General features: G+C 33.5%; 4 protein-coding genes across 7 annotated transcripts; 2 read left to right on the forward strand and 2 right to left on the reverse strand.

Moving 5' to 3' along the window:
- The first annotated feature begins 910 nt into the window (after positions 1-910).
- Positions 911-5,711, forward strand: LOC140832834 (uncharacterized). 3 transcript variants are annotated; one of them, XM_073197059.1, is made up of 4 exons: positions 911-1,364; positions 1,796-1,960; positions 2,701-2,848; positions 5,399-5,711. In XM_073197059.1, the coding sequence occupies exons 1-3, from the start codon at positions 1,065-1,067 to the stop codon at positions 2,800-2,802; spliced, it is 567 nt and encodes a 188-aa protein (XP_073053160.1). In that variant the 5' UTR covers positions 911-1,064; the 3' UTR covers positions 2,803-2,848; positions 5,399-5,711. The 3 variants fall into 3 exon arrangements, with proteins under 3 accessions (XP_073053160.1, XP_073053161.1, XP_073053159.1); XM_073197060.1 differs by having other exon boundaries at positions 5,411-5,711; XM_073197058.1 differs by lacking the exon at positions 5,399-5,711 and having other exon boundaries at positions 912-1,364; positions 2,701-3,107.
- Positions 4,719-7,830, reverse strand: LOC140832833 (probable F-box protein At3g61730). Of its 2 annotated transcripts, XM_073197057.1 has the most exons (8): positions 7,607-7,830; positions 6,680-6,879; positions 6,552-6,596; positions 6,075-6,239; positions 5,932-5,979; positions 5,436-5,606; positions 5,146-5,253; positions 4,719-4,856 (listed from the first exon to the last, which is right to left on the reverse strand). In XM_073197057.1, exons 2-8 carry the CDS (start codon positions 6,840-6,842, stop codon positions 4,774-4,776), a joined length of 783 nt encoding a protein of 260 aa, XP_073053158.1. In that variant the 5' UTR covers positions 6,843-6,879; positions 7,607-7,830; the 3' UTR covers positions 4,719-4,773. The 2 variants fall into 2 exon arrangements, with proteins under 2 accessions (XP_073053158.1, XP_073053156.1); XM_073197055.1 differs by having other exon boundaries at positions 6,680-7,830.
- Positions 7,831-9,351: 1,521 nt separating this feature from the next.
- On the reverse strand, positions 9,352-13,247 carry LOC140832832 (uncharacterized). The gene is made up of 2 exons (XM_073197054.1): positions 10,013-13,247; positions 9,352-9,916 (listed from the first exon to the last, which is right to left on the reverse strand). The coding sequence occupies exons 1-2, from the start codon at positions 12,861-12,863 to the stop codon at positions 9,540-9,542; spliced, it is 3,228 nt and encodes a 1,075-aa protein (XP_073053155.1). The 5' UTR covers positions 12,864-13,247; the 3' UTR covers positions 9,352-9,539.
- A 7,762-nt stretch (positions 13,248-21,009) lies between these two features.
- On the forward strand, positions 21,010-21,622 carry LOC140831932 (mavicyanin-like). The gene is made up of 2 exons (XM_073195639.1): positions 21,010-21,184; positions 21,330-21,622. The coding sequence occupies exons 1-2, from the start codon at positions 21,010-21,012 to the stop codon at positions 21,620-21,622; spliced, it is 468 nt and encodes a 155-aa protein (XP_073051740.1).
- Positions 21,623-22,254: the final 632 nt, after the last annotated feature.

A 22,254-nucleotide genomic window follows, 5' to 3' on the forward strand; every position in this document is an offset into this window, starting at 1 on the left:
AGGCCATGTCTGGCTGTATGTCCTAGAATCTTGTAAAAATGTTTCAAAACAAGGAATCATGAAATGTCCTATTCATTTTATGTGATAAACATGTCAATTTTATAGTGTTCTATTTGAAACTGTAATATTCAAGCCAAATCTAAAACAAAAAACGCACCAAACAAACAAAAGAAAGACATGCCGGCAATTGTGAGTGCATTAAATGCATGTCGAGAGTGGGCAGAAGAAAGTGGGCAGACAAACACAATGTAGTTGGGGCAACCTTATTTGGTTAACTCGACCCTACCTTTGCGGGCACTGCCCGCAAGGGTCGATCCAACGGCTCGAATTTTTTCGAGTCAATTTTTTTTTTAACATGAAGGTGGGCCCGGATCACTTATGTGGAGTGATCCGGGCCGTTCATTGCCCGTGCAGACGGTAGGGTGAAACAAACCACCTTATTTGAAGAAAATTAGAATACGACAACTGATTTTCTAAAATGGCGGACGAAAGTTCACACTGAATAATACATCTATAACAGAGGCATCATTCGACATTTCAATGTTTCCCATTCACAAGCTTCTTCTTGTGATTTATTATTTCTCCTATTAGTTCTATATTATTTGTGAGGTGTTTGTTCTCCTGTACTAAGAAAGTGTGTGTTTTCTTTGGAAACACATTGAGTGAGTTGTACACCATAATATCTTATAGTGAAATTATTTTCATATTGTTTGTGGTTTTTATCCTAATAATTTTTAAGGGTTTTTCACGTAAATCTCGATATCTAGTTTATTCTTTATTTTCGAGTTTTATTATTTCAAATTATCGCATATAGGACCGACAAAAAGATCATTAATCAATATAAGATATTCGAATTGGCGAAATAGATGTTCATTATCATGTTGATATTAGTAGTATGTGCGGATTTTCAATTAAAAAAAGAAAGGAGAGCCCCAAATTTGTAACACCAAAAATAATGTCGGAATAATCTTTGCATAACTATGCTTTAATTCTCCCAAAACCCTGATAAATCCCAAGTATCGAATACCGCCGCTCCAGGACCGTAGTTCCTTTTCTCATCTTCCATGGATTTGAACAGCGATGTAGAGAGAATTCTATGGACCGAAGAGCAAATCTTGGAACGGGTCTCCGAATTGGGTTCTCAGTTGACCCGGGACTTCGAGTCCCGGGCTATTACTCCAGTGCTTGTGGGAGTGGCCACGGGCGCATTCATATTCCTCGCAGACCTCGTGAGGAAAATTCAGCTGCCCATGAATGTGGACTTCGTACGGGTCGAGTCTTACGGGTCGGGCACAGTCTCAAACGGCAAACCGAAGATATCCTGCGACTTGAAAGTCGATGTTCGAGGAAGGCACGTCATTCTGGTACCTATTTTTCATTTACTTCATTTGAATTTCTGTATGCTTATTAGATTGATTCTGATGTTTATTGCTTCTTGGAAATTTCTTGCTCAAGTATGGGATTTCTTTACGTAATGGGAATTTTGTAATGTTGAATAACCTTTATGATTTCCAAGAGAAAAATGTTCAAACTTTATTTTTTTTGGTAAAAAATTGTAACTTTAACTCATATTACTGAGTTCAGGAGTCGCCGAGTGGGTGGGCATTCAAGTGGAAGGACTTCTTTATATTTCGTAGCCATGCTGTTTTGAAATCCATCCGCCATTGTATCCTGATAAACAGTCACAAACACTTCTTATAAGAATTTTGGGAGTGAAAAATGTGTATTACAGTCTTGAGAATATATCGTCGATGTTCATTCACAAATTTACTCTTTATTTTTTTGGTTTGTTTAGGTTGAGGATATTGTTGATACTGGGAACACTTTGTCCTGCGTAATTGATTACTTGAAGTCTAAAGGTGCCTCGTCCATATCCGTGTGCACTCTCCTTGATAAACCCGCAAGACGAAAGGTTCATTTTGAACTAGTTGGAGAAGGAAAATATTACTGTGGCTTTGAGGTTCTCTCTTCCTAAATCTTTTTCCATAGAATTAACAACTCACTTTATAGTTTGAGAATTTAATGCTGCTTAATGGATCAACTTGTTTTCTCGAAGAATTTAATATGTTATAACACAGAACATCCTTGCAGCCGATTTGCTGGCTGTTGCATCATTAGAATATTTCGTTGTTTTTTATAACATGGCATGAAATTGATGGTTTTGTCCTTCTAACTCAACAATAAATTCTTTCTCAACTAAGATACTATTGTATCTGACTACAATTGATTTGATCTATTCAATTTTTTCCAGTTGAGGATAATTCCTACTTTTATTTACTTTTGTTGACGATCGATGTTAACGGTCGAACTCTACACTCCTGTTTTTGGAATTTTAATTTTACATTGAACTGATTTGAAGATTTTTATTAAAGACACGAATTTTTTTTTAACTATCTTTATCATCAAATATAATTCTTCTAAAATAACACGTTTTTAGATGTAACAATATTATTTCCTTAAAGATACTTGCTGAAAGACGAGACAAGGCATGGAAGAAAATCATATATTGTTGAAAATCTCGATTGCACTTTTGATGATTGATCCGACTAGGTTTTTGAGTTTCTTGAATTTTCCGAGTTTCTCTATATGTCAAAATGTGATGACATTGTGGACAACATTGAATAAATTAATGTGATGTTTGATCTCATGAAATTTGAATTTGGCCTACCGTGTGAATCAGTTTGTGATATGTGATGGCAGTGCCCTGATTATTTTGTGGTGGGCTATGGATTCGACTTTGATGAGCAGTACCGGAACTTGCCGTATGTTGGTGTCTTGAAGCCTGAAATTTACGAGTCATAATTCTTGCCGATTGGGAAGCGCGCGACGACAAATTACTTCATTATAGGTATGTTTGGAAGTTATCACGAGAATTGTCCACGCCCTATTTATCTAGTGAAAACACACACAAAATGAAAAATAGTCTCAACTTCATATACGATTATTCAAAGGAGTAAGTTTCACTCCGACTAGATTACGTCGTCTTTCTCGAGTAAATTCGTTGGTCCTGTCTCAAGTCAGGTGTATTCGATAAACAACTTTCGATTTTCTGGCATCAGGTGGGAAGATTTCTTTGAAAAGAAGATACATAATACACTTTCTTTGTCTACTAAGTGTGATGGGTTTGTGGATCAGAGTAATGTTGCTTTGGTATTCATATTAAGTATTAACCTCTAAAAATAGCATGAACAATTTAGGCAAAATACGTGTAAAAATAAAATATTCTGAAATGCATTTCAAAACTAAAAACAAATTCATCTATATATTTAGATAGAACCGAATTTATCACTTGGAAAATAGATATAACATTAAATTTTATAATAAATAAATACATGATTAAGGAAATTTGGATTCAGACCCAAACATCAATATGACTTAAGTTTCAGTTTTCTTGTTAGAAAATTTAGTTCGAGTTCTCTAACCTCGTATGTTTTCTTCGTTTCAGTTTCATGGTATTCTTTAGTCCAAATATGAAAATATAGTTGAAATTATTGCAAATAAACAAAGCACGTGTATGCATAATTTATTTTGTATTTTTAAAATTATAGGTTTTTATTGTAAAATTATTTTTAATGCAAAATTGTATTTTCGGTCATGTCATTCATTGTAAAGGGTTTGCGATTCTCATCTTATGTGTGTTATAAATTATCTCAAGGAAATTTAATCATATAGTTATTAGCATTGGAAGTTTATTCTTAAATTTGTGTACATAAAATGGGTTAATGAGGATTCAGCCCCTAAGTTCAAAATAAGTTATGATTCAGTATCCGTATCAAAAAAACTTAATTTTAACTTCATTATCTACATGTTTTTCATTTCACTTTCTGAATTTAAAAGTCCAAATATTATATTACATATATTCGATTTAAGTTTATTGATATTTAATTAAAGACACTTGGTATTTAAAATGCAAATATTTGTATCTTATTGAGACTTTATTGTCCCAAAAAATGTTAGCATTTCATACCCAAAAATTATGATTATATATCTGATTTGAGCGGTTGATACTTAAAATTTGCAAATATGTGTTATAATTTCAATGATTTGTACTTATATTTATATTGCGACGGTTTTTGTTTTTGCCCCGATTATAACACCTTATTTTTTTGTAGTGGCATGCGAAAAGCATTTAATCTAAATCTAGTAACAATTTATTTTTATTTTTAGGCAGGCAATCTAAGTTACTTTTATACCACAGTCCACACACTTGTTGCATATATTGAAATTGATAATGTTAATAAGATGTTGATAGGTTTAAATTTCAAATTTTAATCCATGTCATTATTATAATAATGAATACTTTTAGTATTTTTAACTTATTACATCATTATGAAAATAACGGTTATTTTATAAAATAATAACATAAAAGAAATTAAAATACATTGGTATTTATGTTATCATTAGATGGAATGACATTTCGGGAAAAGAGAAACATACACCCAAAAAAACTAATTAACTGGGCAAATCAATATATTCTGCACTAGTGTAATATGTGGACATATTTTAATCTAAAGCACTCCTCTGCTTGCTGTATGGTATATGCTAGGTATATTAATGCATTCTGAGTTAAAGATGCATATATTTATACACCTATAAAATCGGTCTATGCATTTTTCTAGTACCTAAAAATACATTGCTGAATTTCTTCTAACATTTGAGTATATGTTTTGTGTTTAATGATAGACATTTTTATTCCTCTACTACGAATCAATCAGGTATCACATGTGACGTGTCAAAAATGGATGAAATTTCTTACTCTATTTCAGTCAGGAATTAGAGCAGCTGCTGAGATATGCTAATTGAAACAATTTCCCCATTTTTTCCAGCCTTCATAGCTTGGAATTTAATCTGAAGTCCTGTTTTGAATTATAATTAATCATCTGGAAGTGAAACTAAAGTAATACGCTTAAACTTGAATTGGCTGAACCATGTACATATTTGAGTCTTGCTTCTCTTCAATTTTCTTTTTTGAAGCCTCTTTTTCATTACCATATTGGATACTAAAACTAAAATTGAAATTCTTTTTTTCATTATTCAAATTTAATGGGAATTTTTTGAAAATTCCCTTTAAATTTGAATAATGAAAGGAAAAAAATTGCAATTTTAGCATTTGAAAATTTCAAAAAAGTTAGATTTCAAGCTTACCATCATTCTGTTGTAAGTTGGTGTTTACTGCAACTGCATGGAGGGTTACCATAGATTTTGGCTGCCAGTCCGTGCGTTTTCCCACCCATAACTTACTGTTAAGAATATCTGAAATGAGTTCAATGTTAGTCCAGATTTGTAATATCTTCAGTTGAGAATGCTGTCATTTTCGAATGGAAAAAATAACTTTGAATTGATGTGTGATTATTTCAAAGTACTAGTTTTCATATTCAATTGAACTTCTTGTGCATAGCATCATAATCAGTTCCAAAGGAACATTGAAGACATACCAGAGGTTGACTGATCCTTGATGTGCTCAATGTCAAAGATCCCTCCAGAGGCTGCATCAGCTTGCTTGTTTATGTCATGAGATCCTATTAATTCATAGTCCCAACTCCCTTCTAGATATCCCTCGTTCAGGAACAGCTCGATATTTCTTGCATCCAAGACTTGCATTGTTCCTGAATAAAAGCATCACAATTTCTTAATGTCAATGTGTTGATCCATACAGCATTTTCAACCTTCTTTAATCACACAAAATGCATCAATGGTAAGCTTCCACTTCACATTTAATGTATTAAAAGAAAACTAAAACAGTTCTACTGAGATATTTCATGCATCTGTATATCAGAATCAAACTTCAACAAAATTTAGGAATATAAAATCTGTAGTGCTTTCGTAGGACCCTGGTTGTCTTTGTATAGTTTTGTAGGTTCCAAGAAAGTTTAAAGAAAATCTGATGATACGCTAGTTATAGAGAGAATACTGGTTTAGTTTGCTGCTTACCATCACATGCATCAAGGTCGCAGATGGGGCATCGAACAAGCTGCAAGTCTTCAAACATGATTGCATTTTGAAACGAAAGCTGTTAAGTCTTGAAATGTGAAAAATGGCATAATAATATGATAGGGGAAACATTAATTGCTTACCAGCAATCCAGATTCCAGTTTTTATTGAGTTTAATACGCAACAACCAGTCATCTGCAACATTTTTTGTGTCGTCACTTCTTCTGGAATTCTCATTGGCCCTGCCAGGCTCTCAGTCAAAAGTGCAGCATGTGAATCAAGTGAGAATGCTCCAATTCGCATCCAATCTATCCATCCCGCCAAACAAATTTTTTAAAAAAAACGTTAGTTTCATCACGTATTATTGGCGTTCAATTCAAAATAAATGCCATGCCAGAGAACTAGGTTTGTTCTATTCTATATTCGGAGATATACTCCCTGCGTAGCAAACAGAAGAATGAATAGGTTCATGTGATTTTCTTGTATGATAGCATAAACTAAACAGACATTTCCGTCCCATTTCGTAAATCAGCAATCTAATGCAGTAAGGGGGTCGATATTTAGTGGCACGCGTTTGAGAAAATAAAGAAGTTGAAACTACAAGCAGAAATAGCACTTACCAATATGCTTCTCCTGTTGGCAGTACTTGTACGAGTGGCTTCCGTCTGCAGAAATTACTCATGAATTCTCTGACTGCATGCATGATATTGTTGAAAATTTTTATGGAAGAGTGCCGGCTGAAATTTACCGAAAGCTGTAGTGTAAAGTTTGATCCATTTGAAGCTGACATTTCCAGGATCAGGCACCTGAAGATCACGCAAACATGCGAATTTCCAGATGCTATCCTCCATTATGGTACGATTGAACCACTTGCAGGTCACTGCTAGCATTACCAGAGATCTCCCATCCATAAACTTGGCAATTTCAGTCCATATATCCACATCATACCTTTTTGCATCAAGTCAAAACTTGAACTGATGGAAATTTCTTTAAATTTAGAGGAAAACGAACTCTTTCACAAGGTAAGAGAAAATGAAAAAGTTGCCTTCATTACAGATCGTAAACATCATCAATTTCGAAACAACCATGCGCTAATTATTTCTAAAACATGTGATTAAAATCTAATCTGAAGCAAAATGATAATAAGCTGATCACCATAGGATCTGAATACTCAGGTGACAAATTTCAATATGATGCTCAAACAATTTCAGGCAAAAATCATACTCGCATATCACCAAATACAATTATAATCCATAAACTGAATAATTTCCTAAAAAACGCCGAACGAGGCATTTAACACAAAATGTAAAGCAGATTCACAAACATCGAATCACAAAACACACAAATTTCAATTCGAAGTGAAATGCATGGTTCAGCCGACGCAACTTCTTCGTTCTCCTAAATCATTCCGCAATCAGCGCAGAAGCTAAAAAATACAAATCCAAAACATACTTCAAATTAGCTGTGTTTCAAAGCTTAAATCCTTCGCTTCAGCTAACCAATCCAATCATTTCACAACGCACAAACCTCGCATAAATCCAAATCCCGATCCTCCAATTCACTGAAAGCAGAACAGAGCTACCAAAATCCAAAAACAAACTATCGTATCTAAAAATCAACACTCGTTTAATCCATGTCTGGATTCGAAATACGAAAACGGAGCAAGTATACTAACCAGTTGGCGTTCGATTGACGAGAAACGTGGACAGATAATCTAGGAGAGGCGCAACAGCAAATCGATCTCGCTCTTCGCAATCGCTTCCCCGTGTTTTTCTCTTCATCCAGTTTGAAATGTGTGAAAAATTCTTTCGACCGATAATCAGTATGTGAAGTGTGTGAAGAAAAGAATTGAATTTGGAGCTATTTATATTCCCGGGAAGCGAGCGGATTCAAAATAATATATTTGTTGCGGGTGTCAATCCAAAGTTTCGCGGTTTCTGTGTAGGAGTCCTAATCAGAGTATTAATACCCAATAATTCTCATGTTAAACTAGATCGAGAATATTAAACAATATTAATTAATCGATGGTGCCTATCATGGGTGTTGGTTTAATCCAACACATAACACTGGAACTTGAACTTTGGTACCATGTTAAGATTGACACTCAGACTTTTGTTCAAGTCTATATACAACTTTTATTAATTTTATTCAACCGATATGATACAACTCACAGTGAAAAAAAAAAAGAGAAAATGAGTTTTGATTCCAAATTCATTTAAAGTTATGATTTCATATTTCCATGGATGCTATACATTTTATCTTATACATTTTATCTATTTAGGAGTGTCTGTGTTCGTATATTATCTTATAATTTCTGCACTTGAAACTTGATTTATAAAAGAGATAAGTGTTAAATACATGAAATATAAGGGACGTGAATGGAAAAAAAACTCGTTAAATCTATGAAATTATTATTTTTATATAAAAAACAATATTGTATTAATTAAAACTATTTAAGTATAGAGAAAATGTAATTGAATAATTAATAAGTTATTGTTTGATTTGAATTGAAAATTGAGTGAGGTTTTTATTTTTTTGATAGTCACGAAAATGAAAATTGCGATAGAGTGTAGTAATTATGAGCATGTCGTGCTTATTACAAAAATAAATTGGGCTTATTTCAAGTGTTTCATAACCCATGAAAATATTTTAAAAATCAAATAAGAATCAAATTTAAAGAAATCTCCAAGTTTTTATATCTTTCCCAGCATTCTAAGCTATCAGCCAAAGATTTTAAGGAATTCTTGCAATTGTACTTCAGTTTTTGTGCCAATATACAATCTATATATCGTGTGGGTCGAGTTTCACGATGATAGCATAATTTCTCTTGAGTGGATCGGATTGTGGAAGATCACCTGCAAAGAAATCGATTAATCCCAAGATGTTTGAATTTTAATTTTAAAACATAAATATTTTTTATGTTTTTTTTACTTTTGATATTTTAGGAAATCTATAAGATCTTAATTATTCATCGCTCATAAAAACAGAAAAGACAAATCAAATATTGGAAATGTTCTTCTCATTTGAGTCAAATTAAAGACCAATTGCCTTCTTTCATTGATATCCGGCGCGGAGAGTCCAAACTTTTTTGCAGAATTAGGATAAAGAAAATCTATAATATTCTGAAAATTAGAGAAATTTGAATTGGGAACAAACTGAAAGAAAAAAAATTGGCAACAAGATCGTTGTTATCGAGACTTGAGTAAATGTTGTGTGTGTGTTTTTTTTTTTTTTTGGAAAAGAAAGACAAGGTAAGTGGGGAAAATTTGTAAAATACATCGGTCAATTATTTAATTAAGAAAATGACCCGTGTATTTTCAATATTTGACCGAGATTAAACTGAACTTACCCTCAAGAACAAAGATAAGCTGCACATAATTCTTCAGAAACTGTAAGTATCACTGATCCTCTAATGTTTAAATTTCTCCATTAAATTAACATTGAAGAATGAAGCCACTAAAGCTATACAAGTAAATTGCCAAAGATTTTGTCCCATTCAAGGAGCAAAGTTTCCATCTTTTTCTTCTGCATAACAATTGCAAGAAAAAACAATCACCAAGCAAAACCTATTACAACAAACTAGAAACAACATCAAGAAAAGGAATCAATTATCTTCCATGTTTCATTAAAGGCTGAGAAGTACTTTTCCCACATTCTTCAAGTGGGCTCTTGACTTCCATCAGAAGTGCCACCACTTCCTTCATTGTCGGCCTCTCGGAAGGCGATGAATTAACGCAAAACATTGCGATCCCAAGCGTCTGTAGCATTTCTTGCACCATTTGGTCGGGCAATGCCTGGAGCTTGGAATCGAGTACTGTGACAGCCGGTTCAAAGCTTCCCATCTTCTTCTTCACCCAATCCACAATGTGGATTCCATCACCAAGATGAGGCTCAACCGCGCTACGCCCACTTAAGATCTCTAGCAAAACTACGCCATAGCTGTAGACATCGCTTTTTTCGGTTATGTTTATTGCATATCCGTATTCTGTAAAAAAAGATAGAGAATTATTTTAATGAACGGTAGCAAGGGACTAAGCATTCAAAGAAAAATGAGTGGTTCTGTACTAAAAGCAACACTTGCCTGGCGCTATGTATCCATATGATCCCGCCACTCGGGACACAGCCTGATGATAATTCGAAGAGTTCATTAGTTTTGCAAGTCCAAAATCAGCAAGATAAGCCTCATACTTGGAATCTAGGAGTATGTTGTTGCATTTCACATCTCTATGAAGAATTGCAGGCAGGCAATCGTGATGAAGATAAGCAAGACCTTGAGCTGATCCAAGTGCAATCTTGTACCGAATTTCCCAGTCCAAGTTCCGATTATTTTGAAGAAGCTGTTGGAGATTACCATTCGGGACGTAGTTATAGAGTAGAAGTTTCACACTTTTATTCGAGCAATATCCCAATAGTTTTACTATATTCCGATGCCTTATGTGACCAAGAATTTGAATCTCTGCAGCAAAAGAGTCTATTGTTTCTTCGTCTTTCTTTGTTTTCCACAGCTTTTTGACAGCAAACAACTCGCCATTTGGCATCTCAGCCTTGTAAACGGCCCCCGAAAAACCTTTTCCGATAATATTTTCATCTCTTAGGCAACTCAAGATGTTCTCAATAGTGAAGTTGAGCTTCTGAAATGGGATAAAGGTCCATGGATATGAGAAATCTTCTTCTCTAGAAGAACATGGTATGCCAGAATTCTCGATCATGAATTTGTTATTCCGTGTTACTAGAATCCATATTCCTACAGCTGCCATTATCAGAGAAGCCAGAATCACAGTTACCACAGTTATGGTTTTGGCAGACTTTAATCCATCTCTTCTTGTTTGATGTGACGAACAAGTCAAGCCATCAATAGATTCACAAAGCCGATTTTCGAGGAAAGAATTAGGGGTTAAAGTTCGGAAGAAGGGCGTGACAGGGATCGGGCCAGAGAAGTTGTTAAATGAAACATTCATGAATGTGAGACTGGTTAAAAAACTAAGAACTGTGATTCTCCCATATAACATATTACTAGAGAGGTCTAGAGATTGCAACTGTGTTAAACCAGATATTGTTTCCGGAATTTCACCAGTGAAATGGTTTGATCCCAAGTTCAAACTTATGCTCAAGCTTGTCAAATAACCAATCTCAGTGGGGACAGGACCAGAAAAGTTATTAAAACTCAAATCAAGAAGAGTTATTTTTCTCAAGTTTTTGATGGACTTTGGAATTGCTCCAGTGAAATGGTTATTCTTTAGGATAAGTTTATTCAAGTAGCTAAAGTTACCAAAACTCCATGGAATCTCACCGGTGAAACTATTTCTACTGAGATCAAGCTGCTCTAAGTTGATAAGGGCTCCTAACTGAGGTGATACATTTCCAGTTATGTAGTTATCGTGCACATCCAGAAGCTCGAGAACCGTAATATTGGCTATTTCGGCAGGCAAGCTACCCGAAAAATGGTTTGTGTACAAATCAAGAAACACAAGATTTTGTAACTGTCCAATTTCTTTAGGAATCTCACCTGAAAGTTGGTTCTCGCCGAGCCTTAATCTCACAAGAGATTGGCATTTAGCTACACTGCGTGGCAAGCCCCCGGATAAGGTATTTCCTAGCAGCAAAAGCTTGCTGAGCTTCTTTAAGTTGAATATCTCTTCTGGGATCAATCCAGTTAGCTTGTTATGCGAGAGATCAAGGGAATAAAGCTCGGTACAATTGCCAAACTCTGGGGGGATCATTCCTGACACTGAATTCCCCCACAAGAAAAAACTCTGCAAGTACTTCAATCTACCAATTTCAGCTGGAATTGTACCGGATAGTTGGTTCTTATCCAGCTGAAGATTGGTTATACTCGTGCAGTTGCTCAGCTGAACTGGGATTACACCGGTTAGAGCATTTTCGGACAAATGTAGCTGTTCAAGGACAGTTAGCTTCCCAAAATAACCCGGGATTTCGCCAGACAAATTATTGGCGGAAACATCGAGAACAACAAGTGAGGAGCAATTGGAAAGGTCGTCCGGGATTGAACCAGACAGCAAGTTGCCCCACAAAAGCATGCTAGTTAGCTTTTGGAGCTGGCCGATCTGAGGAGGGATTGGACCAGTGAGCTTGTTCATGTGAAGAAAAAGGTTTCTCAACTCTAAACAAGAGCCTACTTCAGGGGGAATTGAACCAGACACCTCAGTATCATAAAGAGCCAACGTTTCAAGATTGATCAGGTTACCAAATGTGTGCGGAATAGCACCAGAGAGTCCAGTTGCAGCAGCACCAAATATTGTAAGATTGGTCAAGAAACCAAGTTGGAGTGGAATTTCACCGCTTAGATATGGATTGCCACCGATTCTAAGCTGCTGCAGGGAAAGCAAAGAGCCTAACTCCGAAGGAATCGACCCGTTAAGGAGATTATCTTGAAGACAAAGGACTTGAAGGGAAGAAAGATTGGCAAGTTGCTGTGGGATGGAACCAGTTATTCTATTCGAATTCAAGAAAATGAACTGAATGTCAGTGAGTTTGCCTAGTTCTGGTGGAATAGGGCCAGGAACAGAGTTTGAAGACAAGTCCAAAAGGCGAAGCTGAGACAATGAACCAAAGGAAACAGGGATTGGGCCGGATATATTTGTGGAAGAGAGATTGAGGAGTTGAAGAGAGGAAAGTGAAGAGAGTTGCGACGGGATTGAGGATAGATTGAGAAACGTATTGGGTATGGAAACCGAAATAACTCTTTCTTGAGGTGAACAAGTTATCCCCTGCCATGAACATGGTGTTGGGCTTGAAGGGTTCCAAGAAGAGAGAACAGGCGATGAACTTCTGTAAAAAGAGTCGGTTTCTGAGAGTAGGGAGAGAAGGGCTTCTCCATCGGAAGACAAGGAATTAACTTTCAGAGTTTTTGTGGCACTCAAGAGAAACCAGAAGAAAAGAACGAAGAAAACAGGATATGTTACGTTCTCCATTACATTCAGGAAAGTAAGTAAACTTCCTGATAATGGATGGTTGAAATTGGCTGCGGCGGAGGGTGGCGAAAGCTCACTTTTCGGGATATTGCACGTGAGAGAGGCCTTCAAATTTACACAATCTGGTGGTGTGGAATCAAATTCAACGCAGCACAAATGTGTATCCTCATACAACGGCGTCAGCTTTCTGCTTCTCCCCTGACATTATTATCCTCTCAACTCCGCCGTATGCGGCGGTGGGAGGTGGTGGCGGACAATGATAGTCGACCTATGGAGCTAGCTCAGCCTTGTAATCCATTACTGCGACCATTTTTTTTCCCATTCTGCATGCTTTCATCGCAGTTTCTACGGAGTGATGATTAAGTTCCTTTCTCTTTGTGCAACAATTTCTTGAGCTTGGCGAAGTCTAAAGCTAATGCTGCTGCCTTGATTTAATTTAATGCAAAGATATTAATTATTTCTCTCCTTTCTAGACACATTATTATTTAATAAACTTTTCAAATCCTTGGTAATATCTTTATAAATACTAAATAATTTTGCACCAAATAATTAACATAATTCACAAAATACTAAATTTTTTAGCAAAATTTTAAATGGACACTTTAAGATATGACCATGGCCGATAAAAACACATAATCCAATATATTATACCACGAAACTGAACAAATCAAGTCGAATAAAAAAATATGTGAGTTCATAATAGAGTTAAATTCGAACGTGTTCGAATTGTTTCTTGCCGGGCTTGATCCACTTGAATTATTTTGTTTGATAGTTAACAACATAAATATCACAAAAAAATTTAAGCGTATCACTTGTTAATTTTGCGAGACGGGGACTTTGCTCATGAAAAAAGTTTAATTTTTATGTCAACGGTGTTTTTCACATCAAGTATAGATGTCTTACGGATATATCTGTGAGACTGTTTCATAATATATCTACTCAATAAATATATTTTCAGCTTTCGAAGTTTTTTTTTCTCAAGCAATAATTCGAAAAATTTGTGAACGTGTTCGAATATTTCTTACCCAACTCGATCTCGAGCTCCAATTTTAATCAAATTCACTGATATATATATAATAATAAAGTTTCAAATTGAATTCAAAATTGCATAATTCGATATAATATTATATTTTTTACTCGGATGTTTTAAATGCTTTTTTACAAAGAGACAATGCTCAATTTTACATGGAAAAGAAACATGATTATGTTTTTTTTGTATAATATTATATTTTTTACTCACCCGATTTTGAGAAAATTTCGTGTATAAGTGCATACAATTTAAAGAGATGCTCCCGAAATATTAGTAACTCTCAATTAGAAAACGATAATTTATCAAAAACACTTTATTTAATTTAACTCAATAAATATAGAAGCATTATTGCACATCATGAAATACAATAAATTATATAAAAATAACTTGTATTAGTAAAAAAAATAAGAATTTTTTTAAAAAAAAATCTAAAAAGTTATAACAACAGTATAGTTGAACATATAAATAAAAATAAGAGCTATGATCATTCCAAAATAAAAATTTGGAACATATATAGAATACAGCAGAAGTTACTTCCAATTACACTAAAGTATATGTTATCTTTGCATACTGTTACATTAATCTGGAGGTTCATCGTGTATCGAAATATAGTGGCATCATTAAAATAAATAAATTAAATATAGGATTATCTCAACATATATTCTTTTGCAATAAATTTTAAATAATCATAATATTTTGTAATATAATGATCACTTTATTTATATTAAAAAAAGATAAAAACTTATGTGAGACGGTCTCACGAGTCGTATTTTGTAATACAGATCTCTTATTTGGGTTATCCATGAAAAAATAATAATTTTTATGCTAAGAGTATTATTTTTTATTGTGAATATCAGTATGGATGATCCGTTTCACATACAAAAAGTTTAGAGATCGTCTCACAAGAAACATATTCTAAAAAAATAGACTAAATATTTTTAAACCGTGTTGCTTAAATGCGTTGGGAAGAGCAGAATTTGATGACGACCGTAGGAGTGAGCAAGTGAGGCAGCTTAGGGGGTTGTGAAAGCCAAAAAGAAACTTGGATTAGCAACGCCACTCGATGTCTTTTTCTTTTTGTATTTTATTTTTATATTTTTCTATTATTGTGATGTTTTTTTTTAACAAAAATAATATATCGAATCAACTTATAAAAAATCACGAGTTGTTTAAGAAATTGTAGCTACACTTGTAATATTTTGATATAACATAATCAATTTTGATGGTAAAATCGAAATTTCATCGCGAATATTGATATACGAAGAGAATTTTAGTTGAACTATATGTTGATTTAAGTTAATATTATTTTAGATGAATTATATATGTGATGACTACCATGGATCTCCTTGATTCACTAACATTTGTCCTAATTTGAGACAAGGTTAATTTGATCGATCTTATTCTCGATATACCGAAAAAATCCACTGTCTCGATGAATTTTATATGTTTATAGACTTTAAATTAATTATCATTAAAAACTTGATATTTGGATATATTGCAAGTAAAAGAATTTTGAGGACCTGTACGCTAATTCATTTCTTAATCGTTCTTGGAAATAATTGGATCAATTAAATAAACTGGTTCTAATTTTTTTTAAATACAAGTGCAGAAAATAATATAATCAATCTGATATACATATCAAAAGTAAAAGTACATGTCTTGTACAACAGTATGTCATAACAAACTACTGTTCTTTCACTACCTATCAAGTAATGAAAATGACTCTACTTCTGGGTCCGGATCTCCACGCTAAAATATAATATCTCATCCTCGTCTTGACCCTATTCATGTCCCACCTGTTGTCATGCACACATACAAACACAACAACAGCCGGATAACTCCGGTAAGAATAATATTTCCAGTATAAACAATGTATACATGCAATCATATAAAAGCATAAAAGAAAGCATATAACAATTATCAATAACATGTATCAAATCTGAAAAATGAAATGATATAAAACTGTAAATCAAACTTTTTGACTCATCATCTATGACTCGACTCTGATCTAGTCTAGTCTAAGGATCCCGGTTCCCAGACGTTGGCATATCATATCGAATCTCAACAATAGAAGTCGATCTACTTCTAAGCAACATCGATATAACCAAACATCCAATGTTTAGGCACATCTGCCAATGACTCGTTCTCGTAATCTATCTTCGATTCTCTGCTATTATATAAGTCAATAGAATAAGCATATGAATTCAAGTAATACAAGGTAGTAAAACAATAACAAACAAGTATGTGGTTTAGGGAAACTCAAGTTAATTCTAACTCAAGTCGTATCTCCCGATTAACATTGATTTATGCATTTCTCTTGTCGATCTGATAAAGTCGAAGTCTCGAATTCGAAGCCTGTCAATACTCCATCTGGCAATGACAATATCAAGGAATGCAATATCAATATACAACTCAAATCAATGCTGGATATAATCAGAACTCAATCTAATTCTGTTTCAACGGCATAAACGCACAATCTCAATATATCCAGCAATACAAATATCAACAGATATCAATCTCAACTCATAATCGATCGACAAACATAATCTGATATCAAATCTATATAGTCTCAATTATATCAAATCTGAAAAATCATAACAATTTCATGCGGCATCTGTTCAATCTGGTTTCGATTATACGATGTCTACTATGTCAAGAACACTATATATCAATCATATATGATTCCTTTAATAGCATATTTTCAAATCATATATCCAAACGTAGTAAAACTTACGTCCGTGTGAAGCTCTTGTCACAAGGATTACAGAATCAAACTCGGATCGAAATTCTAACGAACGGATCTCGTGCACAACTCAAATTCTAAAATGAAAAGCTTGAAACTTTTGTTGGCTCTCTTTCCGTTTCTTTCTGGCTGGAAGATGAAGAAATGAAAGGAATATACATATATATTGCATGTCCAAGCCATGTGGCTCGTTCTTTCACTTGCACGTCTCGTGCATATACGTGACCCTCCTCGGCGCATATCGTCGCTCATATGCGCGAGACATTCTGTCTCGGCGTGTGTCCTCTCAGCAGCTCGCGCATATGCGCGCACCATCTTTGCGCATATGCGCGAGGTCCTCTGCCATATCCGCGCATATGCGGGCAACGGTGCCGCACATATGCGCGAGGTTCTCTGCATGTCTCGCGTATATGCGCACATCGGTGCCGCGCATATACGCGAGAGCTTCGGTCCTCGCACATACAATGTCACATGCAATCTCAATTCGTACGTGTCTCGGTTGGTCCTTTCATAATCATATCAATTCATAAATTAATCATCTCGAATTAACATGATAAAAATCTCAGACATTACAAGAATAATAAAGATGAAAAAATTATAATAATGCCATATTTTATGTCGAAATTTTTTCTCACACAAGGGTTTTGATAGGGTAAAAATGAATAAGATAGGGATTATTAGGTTATCGAGGAAAGGAGCAGTGGACTTTTTTGGGGAGCAGTAAAATTATATTTACAGTCACGTGACTGAGATACAGCCATGGAAAGAGGAGTGTTGGAAATATATATATATATATAAATTTGGGCACAATTAACGATTAGGGTTTCAGCATCTAATTATTTTAATTAATTTGGGTTAATTTTTAATGTCAAATTAAATCATTATTTCTAGTACTTTGAGGTTCCTAATATTTACTCGAATCGAGATGCTTCGAGTTAATTATGGTGGATGGTACGTGATTCGTAAATTTACTTGAGAAAATTTATTTAATTTCTTGTGAGAGCGGGAAACCTAAATTTAATCTATTTTAATGAATTAATCAATATATGTTTAAAAAAAATATGGATCGGTTTGGTTCGATTTCAATTCACATGGGCGGAGCCAGCTAAGGCCCAGTGTGGGCACTTGCCTACACTGGGCCTTAGCTAACTATGTATATATATTATAATTTTTAGGAAAAAAATTAAGTATATATATATATATATATATTATAAGTTGTAAATCAAAAATTTTAAGTTTTGATATTCTAATATTGTGTAATTCTCCAAATTAACTTAAAAAACAACAAAAATATTTCTTTAATAATTTATAGAGTCAAATTTTAGATTTTTTACTTGATAGTACTATTCTGATTGACAATATGTAATATTCTATACAATTTTTTCCACATAAGCCCCATACTTCATATGATTTGATTAATAATCATTCCAATTCATATTAACTAATGTCACATTTTTTATATTCCCAACAAAATCCAGAATTTTATGAAATTTAAGATCGTTTTTTTCATTTAATATTATTCGATCATTCAACTGTTTTATTTTTTTGCAATCGAGAATGAATTTATGCATATTTTTCGTTTGTAAAATTTATATTTTCTATCAGATTTTGTTTTGATTGTTGGTTTTGTACGCAATATTTTTTGTCATTTTTCTGATGTTTTCCATCAACTAACAGATGTTTCTGGCTTTGTGTAGCTTGGTTTTTGTTTAACCGGGTTTTTTTTTTTTTGCTTTATTAATTGTAGTATATTTTTGCCTACACTGAATAATAATTCTGACTCCGCCCTTGTCAATTCATATAAATAAAATGAATCTAACATTGTGGTACACTTAAAATTGTAAGAAATATTTGTTCAATTGCTTCAAATAATATTAAATCTTGATGACAAACTAAATTTTTCATCGTCGTTCGCCAATCTAGCTACCTTTCATTTAGTCATGAGTGATTCAAATAATAATAATTAACAAAACTCGATCTTGGTATTAATATTTTTTTGGCTTTTAGATGAAATTTTGCTGACGTTGTATGCACATTAATGATTTATCTGATATCATGTTACAAAGACGAAAATTCTGATAACTTAGAAAATCAAGCTATCTAAAATGTTAATTACTTAAACAATATAACAAATCAATATCATTTTAAAGAAAGGAAAACTTGCATTTTTTGTTTTATATATTTGTTTTGTTTTGGTATTCTATATTGTTAAATTTCAGTCATAGTCTGTTATTTGTTTTTTTGACAATTTTAATCATTTTCCGTGATGCTAATTTGACACCAATAAAACACTGACGTAAAACTGACATGTGTAGTGCCAAATCATGACTATTGAAGAAAAATAGAATAAAATTACAAAAAAAATCACAACTAAGATTAAATTTTATAACATAGAAGACCTAAATTACAAAACAACAAACATACAAGACAAAAAACGCAATTTTTCCTTATATAGATTTGCACATGATTCTTGTTAAGTATCCTACAATTAAATGTACGTATGCATGCTACTTAATAGAGAATATTATACATATATACATATATATATATATATATATATATATATATATATATATATATATATATATATATATATATATATTATAAGACAGCTAGATAGAGTACAAACTAAAATTAGGCGTATATGACTGCGTAATATTTGGCCTCACTCGCACTGAGATTTCATATAATCTGATTGGCATTTTAATTGATTGGTTTGGGGTTCATGGAGCCCCCAACCTAACAACCATAGCCCATGACTAATGTAAATACTTCCATCCCAAATGGGGCGATAATGCTATTACTTTATAAATTTAACAGTAAAATAAGTAAAGAAGAAAAGAGAGAAGAAATAATTCACCTGGAACTATTTTATTTATGACAAAAACTTGTGTGAGACGATCTCACGGGTCGTATTTGTGAGACGGATCTCTTATTTGAGTTAACAATTAAAAAATACTATTTTTTATGCTAAGAGTATTACTTTTTATTGTGAGTATGAGTAGGATTGACTCGTCTCACAGATTAAGATCCGTGAGACGGTTTCACATGAGATCCACTCTTTGTTTATAACCGAAATCCCTCGTCTATATGATAAAATTACGAAATACACGAATCTAAAGATATATTAGATCAACATATTTATCTTAACTAAAGATCGTCCCAAGTCTACAGAATAAATGAGTTTATAAACTACAAAAACAGTAACAAGCGATATTTTCAAATTAGGAAATCCACACGTGTGTGTGTCTCTCTCTGTATATGTATATTTGAGTTGAGAGAGATGTTGTTTCATAATGGCTCAAGACTCGAGAGCATATTTTTTCCTTGGATCCTGATTATTTTCAAGGCATTGTATTGTCCAGCAGCATAAATTCAGATGCCTTTAAATCTAAGTTTTAACAACTTTTAGTTGTAAATTGCAAGTCATCCTACCAGCATAAACGTGGAAATCAAACAAATTATTTATTATCAATATAATTAAAATAAGAAAATAAAACGCCAGCTTAATAGAATAGGAGTGAACTCAAAAATTTAAAAAAAAAATTAAAGTACTTAATTTCAGAAAAGAACTCCATACTCACATCTTCAACTCTCATATCAGCAGAACATGCACACACCCAAGAACATTACCAAGAATTTGATTTTACATTTCAAAATAATCACACGAAGATTAATATTAATTTTATTTTTTTATTCATATTTCAAAATTGCAGTATAATTTCTCACTATTTCTTATAAATATATTTTAATCATCATTTGAATATAAACAAAATAAATTATAAAAAAATATTATATAAGGTGTGAATCAGTACATAGTTATAATTTCTTATGCAAGTGATATATTTAAGGCACATTGCATTTCATTAAAACTAGTTATTCTGCACACGCGATGTGTATGTTTATCATTATCGATGGACTAAAGTGAAATTTGACAAATTATGGAGGGACTAAATTGATATTTGAATTTTTGAAATTAAAAAAATAAAATAAAAGTGTGTTGAAATTTAAAAAAAAAACGAAAAACAAAAATGTAATATTAATATCATATAAGAGTAAAATTGGAAGAAAATTTTGTGTCCTTCATATATAGTTACTATCATCTTCTCAACTTTAATAAGATAGAATAGATTATACATATATTTTATTAAATCCGATTTCTTTACATTTTCATACGTGGCCGGTTTTTAAAAAGAATTCGAAGTGACGGGATCTAAGTAAAGATTCAGACCAACACGTTGTTCTAAAATCTAATATAATCTGAAATCTAAAAAAATGTATACGAGGTATCTCCTTAACCGTCACGCACCCTACAAACTTATTAACTGCTATCTATAAAATTTACTCTTCTTCTTCTTCCAACCACAAAAAATATGGCGAAACAAAGTGAGATTTTACTTACAGTCGCACTACTATTGCTTGTGTTGATGGATGGTTCGTATAGTTTGCAACACATCGTGGGCGACTCAATTTGGTCCATCCCGCCGACAAATGGCTTCTACACCAATTGGTCGTCCTGTCAGTCCTTTCACATTGGTGACAAATTATGTAATTCTTGATTTTTCTTGCATTTCACATTCATTAAATATTTAATGTAATGGATTTGAGACAGTTAAAACATGAAAATTCCATCTTTAAATTTGAATGACATGCCTGATACATATCTGTCTATTTCATTTTAATTTCCATACAGATTTCGACTTCGATTCAGGGCTTTACGATGTGAACCAAGTGTCGAGAGGGGAATATGACAGTTGCAGCACAAATCAACCCTTCAAGGCCTTCGTGGATGGACCAGCGCTAGTTGATCTTACAGAAAAGGGGGTGTTCTATTTTATATGTAATATTTCCAATTACTGCAGATTGGGGCAACAAGTCAGTGTTATAGTTGAAGAAAAGGCCATAGATATGGCACCGAATTTGAGCCCATCTCCCTCTCCCTCAGCTAATAGTCCATATTCTTCTCAAGCACCTAGCGTTCACTAGATTGAGTGCAAGCAAAATGTTGGTGAATTTTGAATATAATACTGAACTTGATTGCCATGTAGTTTGATGCTCATACTAGAGTAATGCTGGAAAAATAGAACTAAAATGATTGAACTAGAAATAAAAACTAGAAATTTGAAGATTGAAACTGAATTTGCAGACGGATATTGCCTTGTTTGAGTGTTGATTGATAATGAGTTGTTTTTTCTTGTTTATGCATTGATGCCCTTTCAAACGATGGTTCCCGAGTCAGTTCCTTAACTGTTCAACTCCACTACCCCACTACATGCGGCACTAACTCCCCGAGTGCTGAAGGATTCCCGAGTGCCCGACTCCACCATCCCACTACTTGCATTGTGCGTCTTGGAAGTGGTTGATCAATTCTTTGCACTTCCTATAGCCTTCTTGGCTTTAATTCACAGAGGCCCATAATTAAAATTCTTAAATAGATGAAATGATAACTTAATGGGCCAAATTAATTTATAGGCAAAACAAAGACCCTGCGAGCTGTTTGGCAAATATGCCTAGATATAATACAATGCATTGAGCTGATTTTTCCCATAATATTTTAGCCCAGCCAGTCAATATGCTGGAGAAAACATGTTTCTTGATCCTGTAGTGTCGTTCCTTTG

The sequence above is a fragment of the Primulina eburnea genome, chromosome 5, assembly GCF_022965805.1.
Source record: "Primulina eburnea isolate SZY01 chromosome 5, ASM2296580v1, whole genome shotgun sequence".
NCBI classification, from domain to species: Eukaryota; Viridiplantae; Streptophyta; class Magnoliopsida; order Lamiales; family Gesneriaceae; genus Primulina; species Primulina eburnea.